Below are 27,707 nucleotides of genomic sequence, written 5' to 3'. Positions count from 1 at the left end.
ATATTTTACTTTGAAAGTAGTCATCAGACAGTTACATGTAAAAACGTAGAATATTTCCACCACTTTACTGTCTTTCAGCTCATTGTTTTTTGGTTTTCTGCTCCTAAACTGTTTTGGTTGTGAAAAAGCTCTATAGATTCACTGCACATGCCCAGCACCAAACAGCTGACAGACAATGTCAGTGAGTGGGTGAACATTTAACAGCCAAAGATATTTAGCTTTGGTATAAACAGCGTGGGAGGAAAAATCCACAAAAGGCAAACAAATCGTGTTTATTTCATAAGCAACGGCAGGCAAACATCACTTTTATTTTAAAAGCGAGCCATAATTTAATGAGCCATGGGGGTGAAATTAAATAAATTTACAAATGAATGTTATCATGACAGTAATTTGTATCAAGGCTGATGAGTTATCAATAACTTAAACATTTACTTTAGGATGTGAATGACTCAGTATGCTTTTTATGTCAACAACAACACAGAAAAACAAAGCTTGTGTATTCAGGGACGGAGCTGTCCTTAAAGTGCAAATGAGTAAACATTTCATTTCTATGATCAAAGGTAGTAATTTACTCTGCATGTCCAGAACACACTCATGCACACAGGCTCACACTCTAATTATGCTCTCATACACACACACACACACACACACACAAACCAAGCATCCTGTTCATTAATATCCCTGTAAACACAAATAAACAGATTTTCCTGAATAATAGCATGGAAAGAGAACACATTAACATCTGTAGGCAGGACAGTGAAAGTGTGGGCTCTTGTAGAGTTGTGTTGACATGTTGCATTTTTTATCCAACCCACCCACAAAAAGAATCTAAAATTTATTGGGATATCAATGTACATACATTACATACATTTACATACATTTCTCTATGGAGTCTGATGTTGTGCTACAGTGAACAGTCATGCCCATTTTTAAAAACAAAACAAAAAGATGACAACTACACATCTAAAAAAACAAAACAAAACAAAAAAAACGATGCAGTTTATTCATGCCACAACAAAGATTTATGTGCAGACTGTAGCACCACAGAGGAAGAAGACAGAAGCAGAGCTGTTTGTGATGCCAATTCTGTGTATGCCTTTAAAAACAGAGCAGGCATCTCTCTGGTTTGCTTATGGTGTGATTCATAAATAGAATCGCTCATGAACCACCAGTGGACAAAATTATCTGGGGCTAGTCCTATTTAGTTGGAAAAAAAAAGATCTCCTGCTCGCCATCTGTGACTGGAGGGGCCTGACGAGACCCGATAGAGGCAGTAATCAGTTCATCGGCAGCTCACGACCAAACGCTGCGTGTGTGTCATCTGCATGTCTGCATGTGTGTATCAGACTGGGGCTTCTCTCAATTCAGCTGCAGCATTGGTAGATCAACATGTGCTGAAGGACCAGTGGCTGGAATATAAATAAAAATGGATTCAGCACGTTTCATTTATTTATACTAAGTCGTGATTTATTTAAAAAATAACTGAATGAGTGCTGTGACCCAACAGAAAAAAACACTGGAAGTGTATTTTATGTGAACACAATCTCACTGCAGCTGAGCTCTTACTAAAAATATAAATACCATGGCAAGAGCATCAGTTGAAATTAAACCAATTGATTTCTTAAGTAGGACATTTAGTTACTTTGCTTTATTCAGACTTCTCACAGAAACGGGGGCAGCAGAGGCAAAGTTGTCAGAGAGGCCAAACTAGCTAGAAAAAAATAGTGTGCGGGGAATGGGAATTAGTAGCGCTCATCTAGTCCTCAACAGCTACTGCTGAGGTGCCCTTGTGCAAGGCACTTAACCCCCAGCTGCTCCAATGGACAGTGGCAGATAACAGGAAACATCGAGGTGTGAGAGCACAAAACTTTAGGGACATAAAGCACCTGAAAACAGCAAGCCTGTTGAGTTCAGTTTAGCTTCTCTTGGATACATGAGGGTGAAATCAATCCATATAAATATATTCTTATTGTCTGTACAAACACTGAGATGTCTGCACTGCATTGCTGGGTTTCAGCAGACAGAGCATCCAGAGGGAAACACAACACAGTTACTTATTTGAAAGTTATTTTCAGAAACATGTGGGTCACTGTGAGCATCTTCTGCCACAATGACACCTGCTAACACAGGAGGCTAGGCTCAGGGTGAGGTGGTACAGAGGGATATAAGGGGCTGCCAGTTTAAAAGAAAGCAGCTCGGGGCGATCACCTCCCACAGAGGTGCAGCGGCACATTTTTTGACATGTTTTCTTCTCCAAAGCCCCAGGCTTGAAGCTCCAGCCTGTCCTCCTCCTCCTCTCTATCATCATCCTCTACATCTCCCTCCTCGTAGAGACTGGGCTCCTCCACGGAGGTCTCCATGTTTGGGTTGTAGCGACCGAATGCCTGCGCCTCACTGTACTCATAAATGGTGGGGAGGCTGCTGCGCAAGCCGAAGCGCCGCCGAAGGGCCACGAGAAGCGGCTGTGGCACGGTGAAGATATCAACATTGTTGCCCAGGTCAATCCAGGCCAGGCTGGGGAACTTCTTGGGATCTTTTACAGTGTCTGTCAGGTCCTTCAGGATGGCCACTGTCAGGCGGTTGCCATTGACTGCGAGTATGGTGAGTTTTGGCAGGCAGCTGAGGTAAGGCAGCAGCAGCCGTAAGCTCTCATCCTGCAGCTCGGTGAAGCTCAGGTCCACGGCCGACACCGCGTCACTGCTGCTCTGGAGGTAAAAGGCCACACGGTGGACGTCTCGGCCAGACAGTGGGATGCCTGACAAGTTGACCACATCTCCTGACAGTTTCTTCTTCAGGGTGGTCTTCAGACTGTGTGTGAGACAAAACAGAGTTCATGTTGTTTACAAGTTGAATCTCTGAGGCACAAAATTGCCATCTGTTAGTGTTAAAAGTGTGCAAATTCTTCAGCATTAGCAGTCAGTTTTCCAAATGTGTGTAAAGACAAATGATCTTTACTTAATGATACTGAGGTTATTGATTTAAAAGGCTCTTGTAATGGGGTACCACACTGTCCCACAAGCGGAGGGAAACTGCAAAGTATGCAAAAAAGAAACAGCATCCAACAGTAAAGTGTAGAGGGTGTAGCAATCAATAATGTAAAGAAGAGAATTTGCATTTAAATGTGTCTTGGTCTGAGTCCCTCAAGCAACAAATTCTGTCTCCTGGGCTGAATGTCATCCACTGAAAGGCGCCAGCTGTTTTCAGTTTCGGGTGTTGCTTCTCTCCTGTAAAGCCATCTCTAAGCCAGCGTTAAGTCTCTAAGTACACATCAACCATCAAAGACTACAAATGAATAAAAAAAATGACAAGAAATTAGAGTGAATAAGGTAAACATAAACATTTTAACCTCCTGTCCGGCCTAATTAGAAATAAATGTGTCATCTTCTTTTGAGCTGGGGTTGTAGTTGCACCCCTGGGGTATATCTCATTTTCAGAGATTCACGAGAGAGATTCATCATAGATTTTTAAAAATCAGCTCACTTGTGTCTGGGTGAATAAACCACTTGAGTTGGTCTACAAATTAAAAAAACAAGAGAATTCACTGCTGATATCCCCTTTTCTGATGTTGTACCCAATCAACATCACATAAAAACTGTCATAAAATATGGTAGCAATAAACAGAGAAAAGTTATAGTCACTCCATTGATTCTGAAAATACCAAAATGGACTAATAGCGCACATCCTGCCCTTAAAGAAAAGTTTTATTGGATTTACTTTCTTGCTTAGACTCAGATGAGAGAGTTGATACACTCCTGTCATGTCTACTGTGTCTACTAATTTTGTTTACAATTGTCCTCTTTAAAATGCACTTCAGTTCAGTCCTTATACTGTATATCTTGAAATATGAATATGAATTTGGTAATTTTTGGCATCAGTATGGAGAAATGTGGGTTTTCCAAAATATACTGAAATTTCCTCTGTTTTGAGTCGACATTGAACTTCTCATGTCCGCCAGGTGTCTATTATCAGCCAATCAGGTCAAGTCGGGATTTTGTACCCTACCGGATTCTTAAAGGGGTGGGACTAAACTCAGAGCGATGAGACAGGGGGGTCTGAGCAGAGAGGTGCTAGGTGCTGTTTGTAGGTCCATTAAACTGTCAAATTAAAGTATTTCATCCAAGTTAAGAGTCGGTGTTGTTCTAAGAGTGTGAGAATGAGCAGTGTTTGTTGCGGGTTAAAGTCAGTAATATTGCTACATTAACATAAACACCACAGCCGCGCGTGGACTGTTTTTAGCTAACTAGCTGTCGCTCTCGCGCCTGTAGGAAGCACGTTTTCCCCCCACTAAGCCCTCGAGTGAGTATGAATCCGGAAACTGCAATAATATGGACATTTGTTGTTAACAGACAAGAAGTTTATTAGAGTTTGTGATTTTTGTCGATAGTGTGCTTCGGACGCTACCGCACATGCTGCTGCAGTATAGGTGCTCAGGACCTGCCACTGCCAGAGAAACCTGCATTTTGCGCGTGGACCAAGACTCAGACGGGTTTTCTTCATCGTCCAGCTAACCACTGGACGAGAGGTTTGAGTTGATTGTTACTAACAGCTTTCTGCCATCTCCAAGGAACAGTGAGTACGGACAATATTTACCTTGAGGATTTCATACGACCTGCAACAACGCACCAACGTGGATGGTACCACTGAGTAACTAAATTGGGTTGTTAAATAAATATTTTTCAATTACTGTATTGAATCTTTGTGTTTTGACATTTGGCCATGTTTAGCTGTCATGTAATTTAAGTGTGTTGATGCTGTTATTTAAAGTAGAAAAAGAAATAAGGGCTGTAACGTGTTAAGTGTGATGCATGGGAGTTAAAGCTCATAATAACAGTATAGGTTTTCCAAAAAGCACCTCTCTGCACCCTTGTCAATCATGTATTTAAATTTGTGTCTGTTTATATTTTAGTAGCCCTTATCAGTTCACCTTCCAGAGTGTAAACAAATAATAAGCTTGTGTCAAAATATGAAGCTATCGCTAGTGGCCAGCTAGCTTAGACATAGCTGGTCACATTAAGCCCCATGAATTGTGTTTTTTCACTTTGATTTTTGTACAAATCAAACAAGATACAGTGTGTTACTTAGTGAGCTACTGTTTTGGTACGCAAAGCTACGTTGCTCAAGTAATGGTTGTACCTTTATAGTTCCTGTGCATGCATAAGAGTTGAAACAATCTTCTCATTTAACCCCAAGCAGGGAAGCAAATACACATATTTTCCAAAAATGTCAAACTTTTCCTTTAAGTCTTGTCAGAATTTGATAAATGTCTTTGAAGATAATATGTGGTACAGACAGGAGGATAAAAGGGTAGATGATGGACGCACGGACACACTGTAGAGGGACAAAACTGGGTGAGTGATAAAGGCGAGTGATCACCTGTTTCAGTCCAAATGACTTAAGACAACAGGTGTGAAGTGAATCCATCTTCAGGAAAAGTACTACTGTAACTATCACATCTGTCAGGTTGGATCATTGTATCCTTCACTGTCTCTGAAAGCACTGGGCAATATGAGACAAAATGTTCTCCTTATACCAGAATGTAGTGAAATATGCATAAGCACTATAAGGCATCTGCATGCATGTCATGGTAGCACTGAAGTGTTAAGGCAGAGTTTACTGCAGTGTGTAAGTCCCTCTTGTTTTTATTGGCACTTTATACTTGGAAGGAGTCAGAGGGAAGACATCTGTCAAACAAATGATAATAAAGTGGAAGCGTGGGAGACTTTGTTTAAAAAAGCTGACAAACAGGAGAAAAATGTTGTGTTTAAAACTGGCCTTAGGTTTATCTTCTCTTTGTCTTAGTCCCGTTTGCCTTTGCTTGTCCCTCTGTTTCCTCAGGCACAGTAAGGATTATCCCCGCATCTCTCTCTGCTCTCTGGTCTGTCTAGGAGCCTCATAAATCGGCAGGCTGCGCTCTTTACATCAGTCACCCTCTCTGCTCGGTTAAGAGAGAGAAAAAGATCTGTAGCACACCAGGGCTGTGATTCACAAGATTATTGATTCCAGGAGTAGGCTATAATTCATCTCTCCCTCCTTCATATCCTCACTCTTGCTCACTGCCTCTCACTTTCTTTCTCTTTCTATTTCTTGGCCTTTTTTCTTTTTTTCCTCATGCAATCTTACTGTCTCTGTTGTTCTGAATTTGATATGCTGAAGCACCTGTATTCACTCTCTCTTTTATCCTTTGTGAATGGCTCACTTGAAAGGTTATGGAATTAAAACAGGATTTTGGTCACTTAAGGCCCAAATAATTATGCACAGATTAAAATATTAACATCAGTTTTCATGTGAAAATGATTCCTGTAGTTTTTTTAAATCATCATTTTTTGGTTTGGTATATTAGGGTCGCAACTATCAATTATATCATCATTATCAATAATCTTTCAATTAGTTTCTCCATTAATTGATGAATAATTTAGTCAAATGATTTGTGTGCTGGGGTTTCAGGTCCGTCTAAAAAATTGCAAAAATAAATTTAAGGTCTTGTGGGTATCTGTAGGCCCCTAAAAATATTCAAAATCATCATTCCTTTTGTGACCATCTGTAGATATATGCTACCTGCAACAAAGTAGCTGCTAAAAATAGATTTTTTTTTTAGGGTTAACAAGCCAAAATGCCAGGGAACCACAGGTTTAGTCCTTAAAATGACAGAAAATACTGAAAAATGTCCATCATCATTTCCAGCTGTCTCAGGTGACCTCTTCAAATAGCTTCTTTTGTCTGACCAACAGTGCAAAACCTAAGGATATGCAATTAAAATAGCAAGTCCTCATACTTAGGAAGCTGAAATCAGTAAATGTTTGATCTCCTTTGCATGACAAACTCCTTAAAACAACTGACAGATTATTAAATTCATGTTTAATGATACATTTTCTCTAAGTTCAACTAATAGATTCATTGACTTCTGTGTCATTGTAGTTTTTTAAAAATTCTGGGAAAGCCTTACTGCTTCTGCAGCTTCTTGGCACACTGACTACTCTTGTGACTTCAGAGGATTTACTGTACTGCTGTGCAGCTTATGCACTTTACTGTAATGAAACCGATTATTAGCATCGACTTTTGTTCTCTTATTTATAGGAGGGTTTCCCTGCCTCTGCTGGAGCCCTGCCCTCTCACCTGTATGCTTATACATGTGTGGGAAGAGCTAGTCCATGTGACAGGAAGGGCAGGGCCTGTAGCTGAGTGGGTGATGCAGTCGGAGGGTGGGCTCTAATGTGCTTTTAATGAGACTGAGTAAAGACAACTTCAGACTTCCTTCCAAATCCGGCGCCACCCGACTACGTGGGCGCACTTCCACCTACAGGCTGCTCGGCTGGGCGCAGGCCCGAGGGCACAGCTAGCATTTCTAAAGCCACAGTGTAAACTCTAGTCCATCGCCATGAAATGATAACAACATAAACAACAAAATGTCTCATCTCACTCCCTCTGATGTGGCTGCCATGCTCGTAGGCAGTGGTGCATATCCTCTTGGACCAGTACAGACACAAACAACTTCAAAGGATAGTCAACCCGCATAAACATGATGCGAAACAAGAGCGTCCCCTGTACTGAGACTCATTTAAAAGCAAACAACTGAGACAAATCCATCTATTGACATCCTCAGGAGCAACTGATACAACAGTGCAGGAATCTAATAAGAACTGACTCTCATGTGTCAAACTATTGGCTGCTTAAATGTGGGTTCAGGCAGACTGTCTAATTGCTTTTCATAGCCTGTCTTTCCTTGGGGATGTTGTTAACTTTTACGCACTGAACAAGGGTCCTTGCTGTTCTATAGTTATGTAAACCCCAGAGGTAGGAAATGAAACATCTGGGATTTGTGATGTTGAAATGGAGTGCAGGGAAAGAGTTGCGCTTACGGAAAAGGTCAGAGCAAAACCAGAGGATGTGTCTTTTAATGAAGCATGATTTTTAGAAACTGAATTTTTGAGGGATACACTGCTGAAGAATTAGTGATTCAGTCTGTATTTAAACTGCCCTGGATGGAGTTCACACCAGATAACAAACCTACAGTGGCTTGATCTTTCTCGCAGGCTGCCAATGATGATACAGAGATTTATCCAGACAGACTCAGCTGCCCAAAGACAACTGTAACAACTGCACACACGACACATCTCCTCCAGCAGTGTCTATTTATGCAGCATAATGGAAATGTGTTTTAACAGTATAACACAATATTTACACTTTGCTTGTTTGCACTGTTATTTACCACATAGATTATTGTATTGTTCCATCTTTAATCTCTTGTGCTATACATCCCCAGACAAGATAAAAGCTTCTTCATTATAGGTCATGGCAGATCCATTGATTTCTGTATTCGCACTCATTTTTTAACCCAGGCCCAGTGCCACTCATTGTCGGTGTATTTGTCTCTTTTGATGTTACAAAAGTTAAGTGCTCATTGTCGGCGTTAGTCTGCAGCTCCTCTCCTTTGCTTTTCTGCTAATCAATTTCCACTCGAATGCAACCAAACCCTTCCTCTACACTGAACCAGAGGGAGATGGAGAAATGAAGAGGTGAATGTTTCAGAAAGGGCTATGAGTGGCATATATTCTCCTAGATTGCAGTACAGTGACATTTTTTTTTTTTTTTTTACAATACTTCAGTATTCTGCCACCAGGGTGAGTTAAAAGCAAATGGCAGGAGAAACTTGTAATCTGCCCACCCACATAGAATACACTTTCCCCTTCATATACTCTCATGAATCAGTAATACATCAAGAGACCGGGGGGGTGTTAAAGATTATATTCCTTTCCTCCTGTTCAGTTACTATGTGATTTAATGTAACAATGGGCAGTGAGTGTGAAAAGACTGTCTGGCTTGGTAAAACAAATATATTTAATTGTTTGATTTCTTTACTGCAGCGTCCTCCCCACAGTCTGAAGACATGCTTGGGTTAATTGATGACTCTAAATTGCCTGTGAGTGTGAATGGTTATTTGTCTTTATATGTCAGCCCTGCGATTGACTGGTGATCTGTCCAGGGTGTACCCTGCCTCTCGCCCAATGTCAGCTGGGACTGGCTTCAGCTCCTTGCAACCTTTAAAGGATAAACAGTATAGATAATGGATGGATGGATGTTTGACTTGACTTTTCCTGAGAATTCACAGTCTTTTCAGCACTGCTGTATGTTCACAGAGACTTCACTACAGCTACCGGGGTTGATGACTTTATACTCCAGACATACTGCGTACAGGGTTCATAAGTTGTAACTAATGGATTCAAGAAATAGTACAACATCTTGGGATATGTGCTTTTGTGCTGTGTGTGCCTCTGACACTAATGAGAAGACTGACACCACTAAGATTGCTGCTAAGAAATATTTCTATAATCAGTCAATCTGATCATCATTTTCTTGATCCATTTATTTATTTTATAAAAGATTTATAATCCAACAATGAATTTACAATGACATACTGTAAAACAAAAACATGGAGAAAAAATATTGGAGAAGCTGAAATTAGACAATGATTGGTGTTTTATGCTTGAAAAATGGTAAACTGATTCCAAAAATTCCGGCTGATTAATTTTATTTAGATTAATTGATGAATTGACTAATTGTTTCAGCGCTAAAGCTCACTAACAGTTTATTTGTTTAAGCTAACAAAAGGCTTTTTTTAATTCTTCAAAAGAAAGCAAATTAGCACACTTGCATAATTGTGAAAGTATTTCTTCACGGTTTTATTGATGTGAATAAACCAGCAAAATTAAAAGACAGTGGAAGTTGGTTAACAAAGCTAATGCTAGAGGAGGATATATGCTGGCCTGGCAACCCAAAAGATGTTCTCATTATTCATGATTTAGGCTATTGCTGATCCTTAAATTGTTACTAAATCTTTTATCAACCATTAAAAATATTTACAACTTATGAACTCTTTCTAAAATATACCTTATTAGGTGATTGTCTCACAGTCAGCTTGATAGAAATGGTTGTGAAAATATTTATATCTAGGAATAATAATAATAACTTCAGTGTATCACGGAGCCGATCAGAGATAATATATAGTATCTCAGGAGAAACTCTTCTCCTCCTCCACAAATTCAAATCTATTTCCTGCTGAGCATGCAGAGACTCTTGACTCATTTCAGGGGAATGAAATAAAAGCACTTGAGAAACACTGGTTGTGGATGCTGTTCCACAGACCCGTGGGATTGGTCAGATCAATGTCTGCTTCATCAACGCTTTGGTCCTGACTTGTTTATTCCTTAGATCGATCTGAGCTGTTTTGCCTCCAGGCATCTGTATAATACATGTGCAGTAGTCTGGCATGGCCGTGGGAGAGCCTTGAGGGTCCAATGTACAAACTCATGCTTGAAAAGTGAGCTGGTAAAGGACTGCTTCTTTGTTTCCTGTGCTTGTGTTTTATCTGAATGTGCCATCAGGCCTGGGCTATAGAACCAGTTTGTTTAACTCAGCTCAGTTTTAGCATCAAATATGTGACTCTCACACTTCAGGACAGTTTGGCCTGTGTTAATGAGAACCCTTTACAGTCACTCTGCGCAAAAAATGTAGTTAAATATGCCATTTTCTCAACTGTGCGCCTGTCACACTGATACTACAGTTCTGTAGAAAATGTACTGGGAAACATGAAAGTGGTGATTGCATATACTATCCAATGTCCTCTAGTTTCATGGGGATAATGGCACATTTTCTGGGAAGGAAAAAATAGCCTCAAAGCTCATTTGGATTTGGATTAAATTTCAGTGAAACATTTAGCGGATGGGGCGATTAAGGCTTCCTCCATTGTACGTTGTCAATGGAGCAGCTCCGGGCAGTGCAGTGTTTTGACATCTCAGATCAGTCACTTGGTTCTTGGAAACTTTGAATTCAGAGTTTTGGGGGAAAGTAGCAATGCTGATGTCAACACAGAGTGAACTGAAAGCAGTGATAGGAACATGGCACATGCGCCCTTAAAAATAAAAAAGGGAATCTATCATAAAATGACACAAATCATTAAAATCAGGGGCCAAATCCCTTAAAGTACTCCCAACTTCTACGCAGACAAGTCAAATCCTTGAGGATGTAGCACAATTAGTTCCCACCAGTCTTTTGTACAGATGTGAAGGTGTAGTTTTAACTAGCACATAAGACAGAAAAAGGGGGTCTAGTGAGTGCAGCAACTGTTAATCCTCCTTCATACTCCTCTCATGGGCTCTTGGGGCATGAATGTGGGAAAAATGCCAAACGGCAGAAACAGGAGTAACATTTTTCTTTAATGCCACACACAGCCCATGCTAAAGTGAGAGAGAGAGAGCAATGAAAGGAGGAAGCAAAGACAACATAAGGGAGGAAGAAAAAGTCCTTATTTCATCTGTAAATCTCACTTTCCACTCCACTACTCTCAGTTTACACCAGAAATAACACAGACAGCCCAACATGGACGAGACATGGATTACTCCTAATAATATGTGACTTATAACCAAAGATAAGAGCATATTTGCGCTGTTGTGCCAATGATTATAAAACCGTTTGGTACTGAATGTACCATAATGCAACTGTGCAGCGTGTAAAATGCAAAATGTACTCCACGGGTGAGCTATAAATTCACCCATGATTTGATTTGATGCGACAAACTGGATGCTTAGGAGAAAAGAATACTGCGACAGAACGCATAGAAAACAGTTTGCATTACATAACTATATATCATGGAGGAGTGCGCCTGTGTCTGCTATACTATGTCAAGGCACAGTTATGAAACCAGCATTAAAATGCAGGGCTCCGAACACAGACTGAGGGGCCTGATGGGAGGGTGGGGGAGCAATCTGCATCAGCCTTAAAGGATCGAGACCCACAGATCATCAGAAGTACAACAATCTTTGTTTCTGTTGTTCACAAGCAGCAGCAGCCTTATCTCAGATTTACAGTTAAAATTCAATCAATGAGAGGTTAAGAGGGGTTAAATCCTTGGATAAAAACGAAGGAAGTTTTGAAAATGCTGATATTTACAACAGCATGCATGCTGAAATTTCAATTTCTGTTCAATTAAAAACACCTTCAACCTTATGTTTACCTATCAACATATTTAATCATTCTAATTATCTCCTTATGGCCCTGTGCCCTGTAGATTGGAGCGGACACTGAGCATCTCTTCCTCCTCCCCCTCATCCTCCAGGATCTCAGTTTGTACCATGGGAAGCCCTCAATTATTCATGGGCGAGGATAGTGGCTGGATCTTTAAGTCTCTATTAAAAGTGGAGGTCAAATAGAAAGTGGATAGAGCAGAGTGAGCGCAGCATGCTGTCAAGTGAAATGCTTCATATCTGAATAAAAGTATGACCAGAGAGAGCAAACTGTATCAAACAGCTCATATCTGTGATTGTGCACTCGAAATAAAACAAAAATTCAGATTTTCCACATGCTCTTTCCCAGTGCTGGCAGATTTCTTTGCCCTCGCCTCAGGAGTCGACCTTGTAGGTTAGGCAGAGGTCAGGCGTGCTGAGTCAGAGCCTGTTCAGCCTTCCAGGGGTCCAAGTCAAGTCAGTGGCTGCTGCATCCAGATGACCAACAACAGAATTTAACTGTTGAAATATTACATTTCTCTCTGTCATTCCTCTCAAGTCATATATTACTCTGCTCCATATGACTGATGTAAATAAACATAAACAAGACCATAGCTCTGTGAGGCTGTGCCACGCCATGCATTAGGGCTGTACTGAGGCACAGCCGCTCTGGAAATCATGAAATATCTGTAAAAAACTAGATTTTCAGATAGACTTTAACTTATCTCAGTGTGGACATGAACTTGAATGAGCAGAATAAGATTCATTTCACAGGTCAATAACACACACGACAATGAGGACTGCAAAGGTGGGAGGTGTAGTGTCTTGACAATATTACTGCGGCCCTGGAAGGATCATATAAGGGAGAAGGGCTCAAAATAACAGCGAGGAAGGGAGGTAGAAGGGATTTCTTTAAAGATTAGAGCAAATTATCGTGAGCAGAGCAGGGAGAAACTGGAGAGAGAATCCCAGTGAGCACTTCTCTGGTGATTAGCCGGTGAAAAGCCGTCGAGGAAACCGAGGATAGAAATATAGTCGTTGAGATGCATTTGAAAAAGTGGTCATAAGCATCCAGAATATTACACAGACATGTAAAAAAAAACTTTCACAGCTCAACCAAATATAGTTTTAGACAAGATGCAGAGACGGCTTTTCACCGGCTAATGCTTGCCAGGGTATGATTCAGAAGTGAGAGGATGACGTAAGGTGCCACTATAGGAAATTAGTTTTCTGTCCGGTGAGCAAAGACAAGGAGAAGGTGGTGACCTTGTTGAAGTGGGAAGGACATTACTAGTGATAAGGAGATTAATTTGTAAGCGTAGTCTGGAGGAGTCATTATTCAGGACACAGGCTGGTGTGCAGGACAGACAATGACCTATAGGTACAGTATGGACATTGTTATTTTAGTGTCATTCTGTCTGTCAGCATCTGGGATTTGAAATCTGAGCAGCTACAGGGAACCAGTGGAAGTAGCACAGGATGATTTTATGTAAGGGAAGAGAGTTGGTATTTCAAGACCTGAGCTGGGAGATTTTGGGATAGGGGTTTAGATAGGAGATGATTTAATCTTGAACACTTAGAAGAGCAGAATCTCTAGCGATGAAAGTTGGAATCTGAAACTTTGTCAGCTCTGACCTACAACTTTGGGCTGCATCTGGTTCTTGCACTCTGTTGTCTGGTGTCAAATCAGGACACTTTAACTGCCATATGCGTCATCAGAAGTGCTTGTTGGATGGTCTGCACACCTGGCCAGTCACTGATTGAGCACAGCCTGATTGTTGGATTGCCAGTTTTGGAAAACTACAAAGATTGTGTGACTCAGCCTCCCAATTTTGATGTTAGAAAGGTGAAGGTGGTGGGTGTTTGAGAAGCTGTTTGAGTTGGAAGCATACTGATGCCTTTAGCAGCCTGAGATGATGAATTTTTAGTATGTATGAAGTCAGTGCTAAAAAATTAAGCATTTCCTCCCTCTCTTGCCCAATCCCCCTGTATTTATGGGACATGGGAAAAGGGCAAGAGCATCTTTGTCATGTCAAGACTGGGTCTGAGTCGAGGTCAAGCTCAGGACCAGTCTTAAGACCTTTTGTACTTTTTTTGAATGAAAGATTGCAGATCCCTCTCTGACTCAGTCTTTTTCGTACTCCTGGTTTCTTAAGTGTTTTACTTATTGTTGCTTGCATCATGAAGATGACAAAGTCAGACATGACACAACTGCTGACATGTTATGGTCAAATGTTTTGTATTCTTTGAGAACATTTTATTGTATAATGTCTGACTCGTGCAACATTACATGTGTTTTCAAACGTTTTCGCAATGTTAAATGTTGCCAGATGCTGTTGTTGATAGTGAAATCAGCAGAGCAATGCCTGTTGTGGTCTCCTGCTATTTGACGACAGTATTTGTTATTACAAAGTTTCCATAAATACTGTTTTATTACTTTCATGAGGATGCAGGCTACTTGCATTTTTGGCAGCTGGTAAAGTACTGTTTGTCACTATTTCAGTAACCCTGTGTTCAGTGACTGTAAAAGCTTCATATGAAGATAAATGAAAGTGATAAAATGACTTTTGGACAGCTTTCACAGTGTGAGTCGTGGGAGGAAGGGCACTTTAGTCTGACCAGTAGGAGGTCCGGGTCAAATATCAGGACTCAGACAGACTATCTACGCTCACCCACCGTTGATGACACCTGCCCAAACAGCTGTCATTGCCATGACTCGTTTCAGTCTTATCACCGGTTGGCATGACTGGATATTAGCATTTAACTTAATCCTGCTGAACAATGTTGTCAATAATGTGACTCAAATAAAGATGCAGATGCATGCAGAATTCCTTCAACACTTGGAGTGTCTTCTTAGTATGTGAGGCCGAACACTGAAGTCCTCTTGAACCACAGTAATTTCTTTAACTGTACTGAAGTCTGCAATAGCTGCTGTAAGCATCAATTATTGCCTTGCACTAAAGACAAGCAATGAAATAGCATCTGCAATTGGAGTCTAATCTCATCAAAATGTGCTGGAAGGGCAATTTTTTTACAATAAAAAAATGAGCTTGATGAATCTGAAATTCAATACCAATTACAATAACATTAAAAACTCCTCTGGGGACTCAGCAATATTGTACTTTTCCAAAACCTGGCACATGCAGCTGCAGAGAGAAAAAATGAAATTTCCTTGATAATATATTAAGTGTGACACACTTGCTTTGCAGTTACAGTGTTGTAAAAGCAACACAGGCTGGAGTAATAAAGCAGGAGTTATGATTTATGTGTGATCTCTGGAAGATTTGCAGCCAATTGCATATATTTCATGAAACCAATCCAATTTGAGGCACAGTTGGAGAGCAGGGCTGCAGCACGTTCCCAGATTCATAAAACAGACTTTTCAATATTAGTTCACTGAGAAAATAAGAATGTACCAGTGCAATATAGGTTATGTGATAGCTAATGCTTTTCCATTCCTAAATATGAAGAGATCAAATTCTCGATCAATTCGAGGCGAGGCAGGAAAAAGAGGGAAATACTACGACTTCTAATCGGCAACCTTGCAGTGATTCCACGCCCCTGCCCCCACCCCCCTTTTTCTCTCCATCTGACAAGAGCGTTTCCCCAGAGCCTCAGCTCAAACTGCAGAACCGCTCTGTGTGGCAACTGTTGAACAAAATGGACTCTCAGAAGAAGAAGAGAAAAAAGTCCCCACAGAAAAAGAGGAGAGGAAGAAAATCAATGCAAGGAAGGGATTTTAAAATAGGATGAATCAAGGGGATAGGAACAAGGAAAAAAGAGAGAGGAGAGCAGAAAGGTGAAAGAGGAGGAGACAGACAGCGAGAGAGAGAGAGAGAGAGAAAGGCGGATTGGGCTAAAATGAAAGGATCAATGACAGAAAAGCATTTGATATCATGTAAACTGTGTCTTAATGCTTCATTTGATCCACAGACATTAATTTCTGCACATTGTAGTGAGCGTAATAATCATGGAGAAAAGGAACAAGTCTGGTTTGAGCCCCACAGTAAAGTGCTGCTGTCTGGATGGTTGCAGTGGAGGCTGAAAGAGAGACAGAGCTTGCTAATGAGCACACTGGGAGAGTCTGCCTTGTTGTTGTGTTGAGTGTTATTTCGAAACATTGCAACCAAGAGACTTGGGCGGGAAGTTAACTCAAGCTGTCAAAAAATCTTTCAATCTGGGTTAATTGCTCAGGGAGAGGGAGCCTCATGATTATCATTAGAGATGGGTTTTTTCCCCCTCATAACATCTCCACAAATGTAAGTGTTACTTAATTTGAGTTGGAGAGCATTTTTATTTGTTTACACAGCGTTTTCACAGTTGCTACAATCAGTGTATTTCTGTTGTTAGTTCTTTATTTTGCTCAAGCGTGGATGATCAGTATGAGATCTCTGATGGCTCAAGTTCAAATCTCAGATTATTCAATCACGCTACTTATCTTAGTTTCTTGTTTCAGCAGATCATTCTTGGAGACAGTTTGGGAGTACACATTAATGATGTGGGAATCTGAAAAACGAATCTCTTTTCTCATGGCTGCTGTTTCGAATGGTGTGGAGCTGTTTTTGTCACGATAGTATCAGGTGGGAAACTGGTTTTGCTGCTGAGGCAAGTGAGAAAATGGACGTACCATTGTAGTGACACTTCACAGTGAAATCCTGACTACAAATTAGATCTAGAATATGGTGGACAAAACCTTCGTGTATTAAGAAACAAAAAGTATGAGGATGCGAACTTGAGAAAGGTTTTTTTTTTTAACTTTTTTTATTTAAAAAAATAAAATGCACAAAAGGAAAAATGGTTATTCAAGGAGGGTTGATTGGAGGGGATCTGGATTTGATGGTAGACACTCAGACGTTTCACCTCTTATCCAAGATGTTTCTTCAGTTTTGTTGCTGATGAACAGAGAATCATATTAATCTTTTGGGTGGGCAATGTGTTATTTTCCACCTCAAAGAGAGAACTGAAGAAGCCTCTTGGTTGAGAGGTGAAGCAACTTTGAGTGTCTACTATCAAGTCCATCTGCCCTCAATTCAGCCCTTGTTGGGTCAACATATTAAAAGCACAAAATTTAGAAGTTTGTTTTTTCTTGAGTTTCTCCAGGGACGTGGCCCAATTTATTTCACCTTTAATTAACAGATGAAGGTGTGGATGACTTAGGCTCAGGCCAGTAAAGAACTTCATTAACACTAACGTTGAGGCACCAAATGCTCCGAAACAATTTACAGTGGACTTTTGTATGTTTATGTTAATATGATAAGGTGTACTAGTGGCTGAAACAATTATGAAGGGAGCAAAGGAGCAAGTCAGGTGACACCGTTATGGAGGAACAAAGTCCATATAGGGAAGAGACACCAAAACACTGGCTTTTAACATGGGAGATGACTGTTCATTTCTTGTTTCCAACTGACAGTCAGTGTTGTTTTTATAACCATAACCACAGTCGTACCCTAACCATAACCATCTCTATTACTGTAACCATAGTGACAAAGGTCCCCTAAACTTAATATAATAATCTGTCCCAGTGAGTGTTTAGGATTGTCCTTAACGTTATCACTGTCTGTGAACAGTGCTCTAGCTCCTCATGCTATCCCAACAAAATAACACACCGAACTCTCTGCATGTGATGGATTATTCCTTCCCTGCCACTGGAGCAATAATAACCTCAGGTCAGCACAGTGTAATGGTCAGACTCTGCATTATAACTGCTCATATGTAAGACTAATGATCTGTTGAAGGATCAAATTATTCTGTTGTTTTTCACCTCAAAGATGGCATACATGTGAGAAGAGATAATCACCACATAGTCTAACATATTAAATCATTTTATTGTTATTGTTTTATTGTAAATTATCTGCAGTTCTGTTTTTTAAAACCAGTTATTCTTTGTGGCAAGAAATCCCAAAGATCTTGCAAAAGCGAGTGATTCCCAGGAAGTAACAATTTTAACACCACAAGAAAACCCTAAAACCTAATTAACACATTATCACAAATGTAATAATGGGGGAAAATCTTCCCAGAAACAGGCAAATGACTTGTCCCAGGCTTCCTCTAAGTCAGACTAGAATTTCAGAGAGACCCTATGGAGGATTATGAGTGGCACTAATGCGCGCGGCAAGGATGTGTTTACTGTGGCAGGAACTGTCGATCTGAGGAGTGATGGCACAGCACAGAGGACACACTCACCAGGCCTGAGACTTCCTCCTGGGCACGCTCTGTCTCGTCCACTTGGAGTGAGGGGTCAGGTGGTAAATCAGCTGGCGGCAGATCTTGTTGGTGGACTTGAGGGAGTCAGTCTCCTGCAATGCACACACAAAGGACGAATGATAGACAGTGTATACAAAGCCAGTTCCTATTCCACAAGGTTAAATATCTACAAAGTAGAAATCATTTATGAATGCTGGATCTCCCTTTATTTATCCCTGCAAACTACTGATGTACTGATTTTCACTTGGTAACAAAGTCTTTGTCTTATCCTTTGAAAACTGCTGCATCAAACATTTCCTACATCAAAACATTAATTTAGTGTCCCTTTTGCCTCAGTCTTCCTCCATGTCTCCTCATCCTCCTCCTCTTTGCCTTCTCTTTTCTCGCTTCCTCCTCCGTCAAAGACTTTAAATGGAATGGGTTGCGCTGAGCAAGCTAAATCTAATTAATGGTACAACACGACAACAAGAAAGAGGCAATGTGGCGAGAGAGAAAAAAAGAAAGGGGCAATTTACCTTAAGGCGATTAACCATTCCCGCTGCCACTTCTTTTCTTGGGCGACAAACAAACATGTCTTATACTTCAAAACATTCAGTACTGCTGTTGCAGCCACTTGGATGACTGAACATGATGTTATAGCGGTGCATACTGATTCGCAGTGGGAAAGTATTATTAGAAAACAGTGGTCTGGAAGAATCAACAAAGTCCCTAAATGTGCAGCACTATAATTCTATAAGCACTATTAGAAATGAATCATGGGTTTGTCAACCTGAGTGCATCAAAAGTAAACATACATTAAATTAACTGTTTGTAGCTGATGACCGTGAAATTCAAAACACCAACAAATGATATATTTTTTTAGCCCTCAATATGTCTTTGAATATATAATCTAAATAAATCTCAATGTGGTTGAAAATAGTGGCCACAGATGCTGCCAGGCCCTAAATCCAGCATACTGCCCCTCTATATCCTTGTCACGTCTGACAGTATCCTGCCACGGGTCGCCAGCCAGTCAGGAGAACATTGCTGCCAGCTCCTCACTTTCCCTTCCTTCCTCCCGGGCTTTCCTCACCAAAGCAAAAAGAGATAAGATTAGAGTCTCTTACAGGTGATTATCATCTCAAGTCGGTAAATAAAAACTAGACCACAGCGACTTTATCTTAAGGAAACCCCATCTTTTCCTAAAACAGATAAGTACAGACTTGAGATAACTGTAATGGCTCCTGGGTCTGCGTTTTACAGCTTCTCTGAGTTGCTTCTTCATGTCTTCACCTTCATACCTGAGTTTGAAATGTAATTTGAATTTTTAATATATATGATTTATATTCCAAGCTACAAGTGGATGAGCTGACTCTCGGTCCAGATAAACCACAATTTATGTCTTAAAGGACCAGTCCTTGATTTTACTGATCATATAAATCTGACCTTAATCCTTATCTGAGTTTGTCTTGATGAAAAAAATCTGCATTTTGTGCAGTCACGTCTGTTACATCGCTGTGCACAACTGTTACTGATATGACCAAATCTTTTACTGTACTTTCGCTGTACCAACCCTTTGCTTTAGGTCTGTACCTTTAGGGACTGTACAAAAATTACTGGGGTGGTGAGTGGGGTTGAACCCTATGTTTCATTTTGAAAAATATCACGACCCTTCTTTGGACACTTCTCTTGAGATTTTCCTCTCCTTCGCCCTTTTCTGACCAACAAATATTTTTTGTGCAGTTCCTTACAAACAGTAAGAGGTGTCTGTAGCCTGGGACTCGGCTGACTTCACAGCACAATTGGACTAGCACAATTGGCAGCACCAGCTTCTCCTGTTTGATCCTATTGGCCACCTGCCATCTGTCACTGCCCTGAAAGTGCTCTCACTGTTGGTGCCAAAGCCATGCTGCCCCACGGGCCACAGTGCCACTTGACCATGGCCACCAGCCCCGTTGACCTCAGCGTGATGACCACTGGGCACCTGCCCACACTTGCCAGTAGGAAGCAACCAAAACCAATAGTCTCATACACCTGCGGGTCTTGGAGCGCAGCTGCTGCCCATTTGCCACTGAGCACTGAAAGAGCACAGGAGCAGCAGGGAAGACAGACCACACTGTGCCACTGCTGAATCCAACCCTGGCCCAGTACCTCCCTTTGGCCTTACCATTCATCCCTGACCTCTCTAACTCACCATACAGCATGCACATGTCCCTCTTTATAGCTGGAAATCAGGAGTAGTTCTCATCTGATTTTACACTGATGATAAAAGAAACTACATAGAATGCACTGTGAACTGTGGCTAAACAAATGAACATCCAAAAATGTCAAATCAATTAGTCTAATGCAGCAAATAATTCAACAAATTTTTTACATGTAGCTTGTCATCAAAATTCCTACGCACAATATCAAAGAAGATACCTGTTGCAGACACAATTTGCAGTTTAAATTTCATGACTATTTTCTGCAATGGCAAGATTGCTTGCATGGTGGGAAGGCCTACTGATCACTGATAGGATCTCTTCTTCTCATGCAGTATATTGCTTGTTATTTAGCACATATTGTTTTTCCATATTGTAATTTTACCACTATTATTTCTATGAACTCTACATATAACATCTATTGTGTGCCTGTCCTGGAGGAAGGTCCCTTCTCTGCTGCTCGTCCTGAGGCCTTTTAATGAATTTTCTTGGAGCTTGTCCTTACCTGAATCGAGGGTCTAAAGATTAAGGGTGTCGTATGTTGTTCAGAGTGTAAAGCCCCTTTGTGATTTTGGGCAATATAAATAAAACTAATTTGACTTGACTGAACATGTTGTGCTGACCCTGAGCCAATCACAAGATGATAAGGCTGAATACTGAACATAATTCAAAGACGTCAAGACATGCATAGTGATCCATTATGCTGTTGGCTGAACAGCTAAGATGTATTTGGAGAAAGCAAACTGATAGTTCACTGCTGTCACAATAGCATGACACCAAACATGACATATGCACTGAGGCATGGCTAATAAATGTGGACATGTTGCAGCTTGCCTCCGTTCTGTTTCGAATTGTAGTTCTGTTAATTAATGTGGAGCCTGTTGTGTTTCGAACAAAGAGATAGTTTTTCATGATTCCTACCCTCTTTGGACACTGCAGGTCCCGAGCCAGGCTGAGCAGCAGCTCATGGGAAATGGGGTCCACCAGGTTGAGAAAAGCTGCATTCTTGTACAAAATGTCATTGAGAGATGTTCCCTGGAGGCCCAAGTCCTGAGAGAAAAGGAGAGAGGAAAGTGAATTGGTTAACTCTTTCTATGTCTAACATGGACTGTATAAATTCAGAAATTCATTTGATTAGAACAGCCATGTCTGAGCCAAGCTTAATTCAATATTCAACTGGTAATTCATGGATACTTTAATGAAAATAGATTGTCGATGATTATAAGCTTTGTTCATTATCCCCTTTCATCTTGCACTGCTATCAGGCTGTGAGCTGATAAGGTTTTGCCATCAGAGTCGTGTGTTAACACCCAGCTGATTAGGGGTGGGGGGTGGTATGTATCTGAGGAAATATATGTGTGTATGTGTGCTGGTTTCACTTGTAGCATTGCCCACAGGGACTTCCTATCATTTTCACCAAACACGACACTAAACCATCTGAGGAAAATGTTTTTTGATTTCCTGTTAAATGCACTTCTGCCTTTACCTTTAATCTTCAGAATTCATTCGTAAAAGACTGTGTGATGTGCACAACAGTTTAATAAAAGAAGGATCCAGGACACATCCCCAGGGGATGATGATATTTGTATCATCTTCAGGCTGTTTCTATTTGTGGTGACAATGTAAATATATTGATGCTGCATCTTTAGGTGATGCTTTGAGTGCTGACGTGTCACTAACAGCCAGTATTTGAGATATAACATTTTCAGACACATCAAATGGCCCCACCAGCGTGTGCCATCCATCGCCTTTTCGGGGCAGACATACGCACACACACTTCTGTCTTTGTGAGGACACTCATTGATATAATGCTTTTCCTAACCCCAGCTATTACAACCATTACTCAACCCTAACCTAAACCTAAGTCTAACCTGAATGCTAAAGTCAAGTCTTAACCCTCAAACAACCATTTAAAGTTTAAGGACCGGCCAAAATGTCCTCACTTTCCCAAAATGTTCCCACTCTGTAGGGTCTGGTCCTCACATAGAGAAAAGCACAAGTACAGGCACACACACTATACCAGATTAAAAAAGCAACAGCACACAGCAGGGAAGACATGAAACTGAGCAGATGAAACAAAATATTAAGATGAAAGGTTTGTAGTAAGAGGAAAGAAAGTGAATTATTTCTTTCCTATTCCATAGCAACAACTGTTAAAAGATGATTCCTCTGCTTTTACATGTTGTTATATCATAGACATACTGCATGAAAAGAACAGATACAACATGTTTCAGTGGAGCATCATCCTCTTGTTTATAGCACTAGGGATATTTATATCATGTAAAACTGTACAAGCTGAACAGTAAATACTGTCAGCTCTATAGGAGCTGAACAGTTTTTCAAATAGCAGGCAGGAGGCTGGAGGCTGCGTAAAACATGCTTTATGCTCTATACGCTCTGACAGCCCTAACACTTTGGGGCATAGTGGACGCAAAGAGGAAAACTCCCATCAGCATTTTCTCCTCCTCCAGCTTTTGAGTTGATTTATCACAGAGGAGCTCTGTGGGATTCCCTGGCGCTGGGCTATCCTCCAGACCAACTCTCCCTTCAATAAACCTCATTTAGTACAGACCGTGGATACTCACTGTCCAAAAACAGGAGCTGGGAGGAAATTGAGGATTATTTTTATGATGAGGATGAAGTGTGTTAACCATGTAGTGAAGCCACAGCATCAGATATGTTTTTGTACAGCTTTGTGTGGGATTCACAGCTAAAACTAAAATACACACAGAGATCTGATCCCACGGATTAATTTGACTGATTCCTAATCATAAAAGCATGAAATATTTTCCTACTTGTCACCAACAGGATGCCTGTGTACATGCCTGCATGACTTCAGATCCCACAACAAATGTCCTTGTGAAAGCAGCATATCTAATCAAATGTCTGCCTCATCAACAAAAAGTCTGAATAAAGCATTGAGCTCCAAATTGCAGAACATCATCCCACACATGCAGTTCATTAGAATCCAATTAAATATACTGCACAGTGCGGCAAATCCAGTCCCACAGTTTTCTGCTTCGGTGGAAGAAACATGTCACAGCTGTCAGGTGATGGACCTTCCAACTCCAGTTTTGTTTACTTAATTTTTTTTCTCTTAGAGTTAAAGATTAAATGTTCTTTAAAGTTGTGACCCTTTATGTAATCATTTCAAAACCCAGGGTATGAAGTCATAACTGCATGGTTGTCATGTGAAAACGTAAAGCTGTTTTCCTGAAGTTTCAAAGACACTAATGCCCAGCCAGGGGCAACAATGCTTTGGCGGAGGACAAGGTCAATATGTCAGCTTAGTCAGATGTGAGAGGACATATGAGGAATAGCTTCTTATATGCTCTTACACATGGGTATACTGTTCTTGCAGTAGGGCATTTTGCTCACATCCCCACTGATGTTGCTACAGTCATAGACAGTTTGTGACGTGTCCCTCAAGTAAAGGAGAACTTTCTACAGACTTTGTGCTTTTATTCATTTTTCAGATCTAAATAAATGAGTATTTTATTGAAATATAATTCACCACCCAAAAGTGAGTCTCTAGTGTTCACTCTTTGACTTTCAAATGAACACTTAACTCCACTGCATGAATTTTTATATTTGTGCTGTAGCTACAGGCCACATGCATTGTGTGCTTATTTGTTTTCTTGCTGAGAGTCAGATGAGAAGATTGATACCACTCTAACAAACTGTGTATCTATGCTAAGCTAAGCTAACGAGCTGCAGACTGTAGCCTATTTAGTGTACCAACATGAGAGTGGTATTGGCTCTCTCATCTATTGTATTTTGTCAAGCAATTCCAGTAATGTGGGTCTGTGTCAAGTACAGTTTTTTTTTAATAGGGTATTGTGTTTTAATCCCTCGCCCTTGACCTAAAAAAACAATTGCATTCTCACCATAACTGTAGATTAAAGGATGCATGGATGAACATTTAATATGATCACACAGGCACTAAAGTCTGGCATTTTTTCTTATTGATGCATTTAAAGTTAAATAAATAAAATGTGTGTTGTGACAGTTAACCATAGACGTCATACTAAAAGGTCTTCATACTCAACGGAGGACACTTTAATTAGCGTCTTCTCCACTGCTGCACATTGGCTACCCAGTGTGCATGCTGCAGAGCTTAATTGATATGAGTATATTGCTGATTCTTTGTTTACTAATGAATATCTAGAAGATCCCAAACTAATTAACTTAATGGCCCAGAAGGCAGATCTACGATGGAGATACAGTGTGGAGGAGGCTGTTGTTATTGGTTCCTCTTTGTAATGACTTCCTCTTTGTGAAAGAGACATGTTCCATCATCCATCATCTCAAGGTGATTATCTCCAAATCCATCCATCCCTGCAGGAAAAAGCTGCTTTGCTACTGGAGAACAACAACAGGAGATCTACTGCCAGTTTTTTTTTTTCCTTCAGTCTTGAAAGTATTATTAGTCAGACACTTGGCTTCAGCCCCAATGACATACAACAGTAGCAGCTCTCTGGCTTCACCTCAGTGAGCGATGGAGAGAGTATTGGTGCTTTGTGAGCAGTTTAAATGCAGAGCTATGGAGAAAACCCTACATGTTGATCTTTAAAATCCTTTTTCTTAAAAGATACGAGTGACTGTGGGACTGCTTTGATAAATATGGACAGACACATTGAAGTCTTAGAGGAAGCTACACATGAGTCATGTCCCTCCTGCTTCACACAAATATGAATATAATGCTTTACAAAGAGGTTTAAATTCATTCCACACCTACAGCATTATATCCTCAGTCAATGGTTTCAGTGCAGAGATACTTACAAATCTATCACTCTCAGACTTTTCAGGCACCCGTAGCATTGTTTCCTGCTTTAATCTGCACACATCTGTATAATTTATTCTACGGCAGCGTACAGATGGGCAGGGAGTTTTCATGACAGGGGGCCCTCTTGATCAGAACTGCTTTTGTCTGAACTTCAAAACTGTTCTCCTTTGATCAATGCACAGCTACCAGAAGGCAGTAGAAAGCTCAAGCTGAGCTCTAGAAACAATTTTTTTTTTTCTCCTCTCCCCTCTTCTCTCTAGTTTGGATAAATCTTCAGAAAGTGAGGATTAAACCAGGGAAGGTGTTACACAGGAATGTGTAACAGATAAGACAGAAAAACCTTACCTTAGCTATAGTTCGGAGCTGTGACACTGCGGCAAAGAGCCGTTTGCACAATGCTGTGCAACAGGGACAGATTAGCAATACCACATTTGAGTTTAGATTAACTGTGCCTTTATATGTGGATTTGTATATTTAACATTCTTTCTTATGTATATTTCAAACCCTCTTTACACAGGAAACAGTAAACAATGGCAGCTTCCAATTCATTTAGGTTATTTACTCAAGATTTTTTTTAACCTTGCAGTCTTAACTCTGTCAATAAGAGTTACTCAGTATAAATATAACAGTCATTCACTTAAAATCAAAAGGTTTGCCACATTGAGGAATAAAAGCAATATTAGTTTATTTTGCTAATTCCCCATTTGAATGGCTTTGGTTTTTTCTGAAGGGCTGGCATAAAATACACTCAGTGTTCTGTGTGATTTGGAGCTCACTGAATATTCAGAGCACGAACTACTTGGCTCTATGACCGCTCCCTTTCAGACAAAACAGGTGGGTGATTTAGACCAGAGTCTCACCAAATGAGGCATTATGAGTACTACTTTGTTCCTCAGGAATTTTAAAAGAAGCCAAAAGAGTCCACTGTCTTTGGCGTGTCTTTATTGCAAAGGCTTGCACTAAAGTCGTTTATGAGAAGTTGCGAAAAGTAAATGAGTACATGATTTTAACTTTTAGAAAATGATTAACACACTGACAATTGCAGATGCATGTGATCATTATATAATTTCTAGCTGAGCTTTTAACTAGATGCGTCCGTAGCAAGTGCATGACAGATTTACTGTGATGTAAGGACACAACATGTGCATACACAGCTGTTGTATTATGCATTTTACAGACTTAACGCAAAACTTGCTGTAGTTTCTCAGTAAATAGACAAAGTCTAAATGTGATTTGCTCATGAAACTCATGAAAGAACTTTTTGCACACGTGTGTATATCTTAACCCCGCTTAAAGCGTCAATTAAATCACGTTTCCTCCGTCAATAACAAAGTTTCAAGTACACGAACACTAAAGGATCCAAAATAATGTCAATCCCTCACCTTTCTCAGCAGTTTGAGCACTTCCGCTGCTTGCTCCATCTTCTGCTCCCGGAGAAGCCTCTGGATTTCCCGGATCCAAGTCACCCGTCTGACATATGGGCTGTGGTTGGTTTTCCGCAGCATCCCTGGGAGCTTGTCGGACTTGAGCATCAAGGAGGTAAACAACAAGTCCCCGCCGCCTCTGCCGCCACTTCTCTCGCTCTCTCCGGGGATGTCATTTCTCTGCCGTCTCCTCTTGGACAATTTGCCCTCGAAATCGAGACTTCTCTGCCTGGTCAACTTAGAACCCATCACTCCTGAGAGGATGTGTCGGTATAAGTGGCGGCGGCGGCGGTGGTGGTGAGAGGGATTTTACAACATGCAGCCAAAACATCACACTTAACTTGCAGCGGGATGTGCCGAAATACATCTACCTGCAGTGAAATAGTGTCTCATAAAGTTTAAAGCTTGGTCAGAACTGTGAGGCATCACCATAATAATAATAATGTGCGCCCTGTCTCGTCGTCGTCCCCCTGCTTGCATCCGTCCATGCACTGCCTGAACACGCTGGCATCCTTTGCTTTACTCAGAACTGGTGCGCTCCTCAGCCAATCAGATCGTGACTCTGCACAGCCTGAGAGTGAGACTCCTGTAGGAAACGGCTCCCAGCTTAGTTTTCTTGTCTGACCCCACATCACGAGGCACAGGGTATTTATTTGACACAGAATCAATCAGAGAAAGTAGACTTGTTTAATCCTGTAGGGTCTTATGTAACAATTTCATAATCTGGTGATATGAAAATGTAACAGACTGGATGGATGGATAGATATTTTGTTGTTTTGCCAAAAAGGACAATTAACTAAATATGTGTTTATTACACAGGTGTTGCACTATATTGCTTTTTAAAAGTGTTGATATTGTTTTGTCCAAACCAGTGTGTGCTAACTTTCTTAGGATTTGGAGACAGTGGACAGTACTGTACAATCATGACAGGTATGCAGGGTGGGCACCCATGCTAAGTAATAATGCTAAAACTCCCCAGTTGAAATTGCAAAAGAGACTCAATGGTTATGTAGACTGCATAAGCTTAACTTTGGGTATCCATTAAAACAGTAACAATATTGATCAAGCCAACACAGATGAGTTGATGGACAGAATTAATTATAATACTAGAAAAAAA

General features: G+C 40.6%; 1 protein-coding gene across 1 annotated transcript; it reads right to left on the bottom strand.

Annotated features, from left to right (window-relative positions):
- Positions 1-247: 247 nt before the first annotated feature.
- lrrc75bb (leucine rich repeat containing 75Bb) lies at positions 248-27,528 on the bottom strand. The gene is made up of 4 exons (XM_018671326.2): positions 26,549-27,528; positions 21,302-21,430; positions 18,180-18,292; positions 248-2,808 (listed from the first exon to the last, which is right to left on the bottom strand). Exons 1-4 carry the CDS (start codon positions 26,837-26,839, stop codon positions 2,205-2,207), a joined length of 1,137 nt encoding a protein of 378 aa, XP_018526842.1. The 5' UTR covers positions 26,840-27,528; the 3' UTR covers positions 248-2,204.
- Between the last annotated feature and the right edge of the window lie 179 nt (positions 27,529-27,707).

Source organism: Lates calcarifer, linkage group LG9, assembly GCF_001640805.2.
Source record: "Lates calcarifer isolate ASB-BC8 linkage group LG9, TLL_Latcal_v3, whole genome shotgun sequence".
Classification (NCBI taxonomy): domain Eukaryota; kingdom Metazoa; phylum Chordata; class Actinopteri; family Centropomidae; genus Lates; species Lates calcarifer.
The sequence above is the reverse complement of the archived record's forward strand: the minus strand, read 5'-3'. Positions and strand labels throughout refer to the sequence as shown.

What these genes read in the sequence shown, in the direction of transcription:
- lrrc75bb (XM_018671326.2), bottom strand. Translation starts at nt 26,839, where the DNA reads ATGGGTTCTAAGTTGACCAGGCAGAGAAGTCTCGATTTCGAGGGCAAA. An exon ending in TGCTCAAACTGCTGAGAAAG is followed by an intron (nt 21,431 to 26,548) that starts GTGAGGGATTGA and finishes CTTTTCTCTCAG; the next exon opens with GACTTGGGCCTCCAGGGAAC. An exon ending in AGGAGGAAGTCTCAGGCCTG is followed by an intron (nt 2,809 to 18,179) that starts GTGAGTGTGTCC and finishes TCTCACACACAG; the next exon opens with TCTGAAGACCACCCTGAAGA.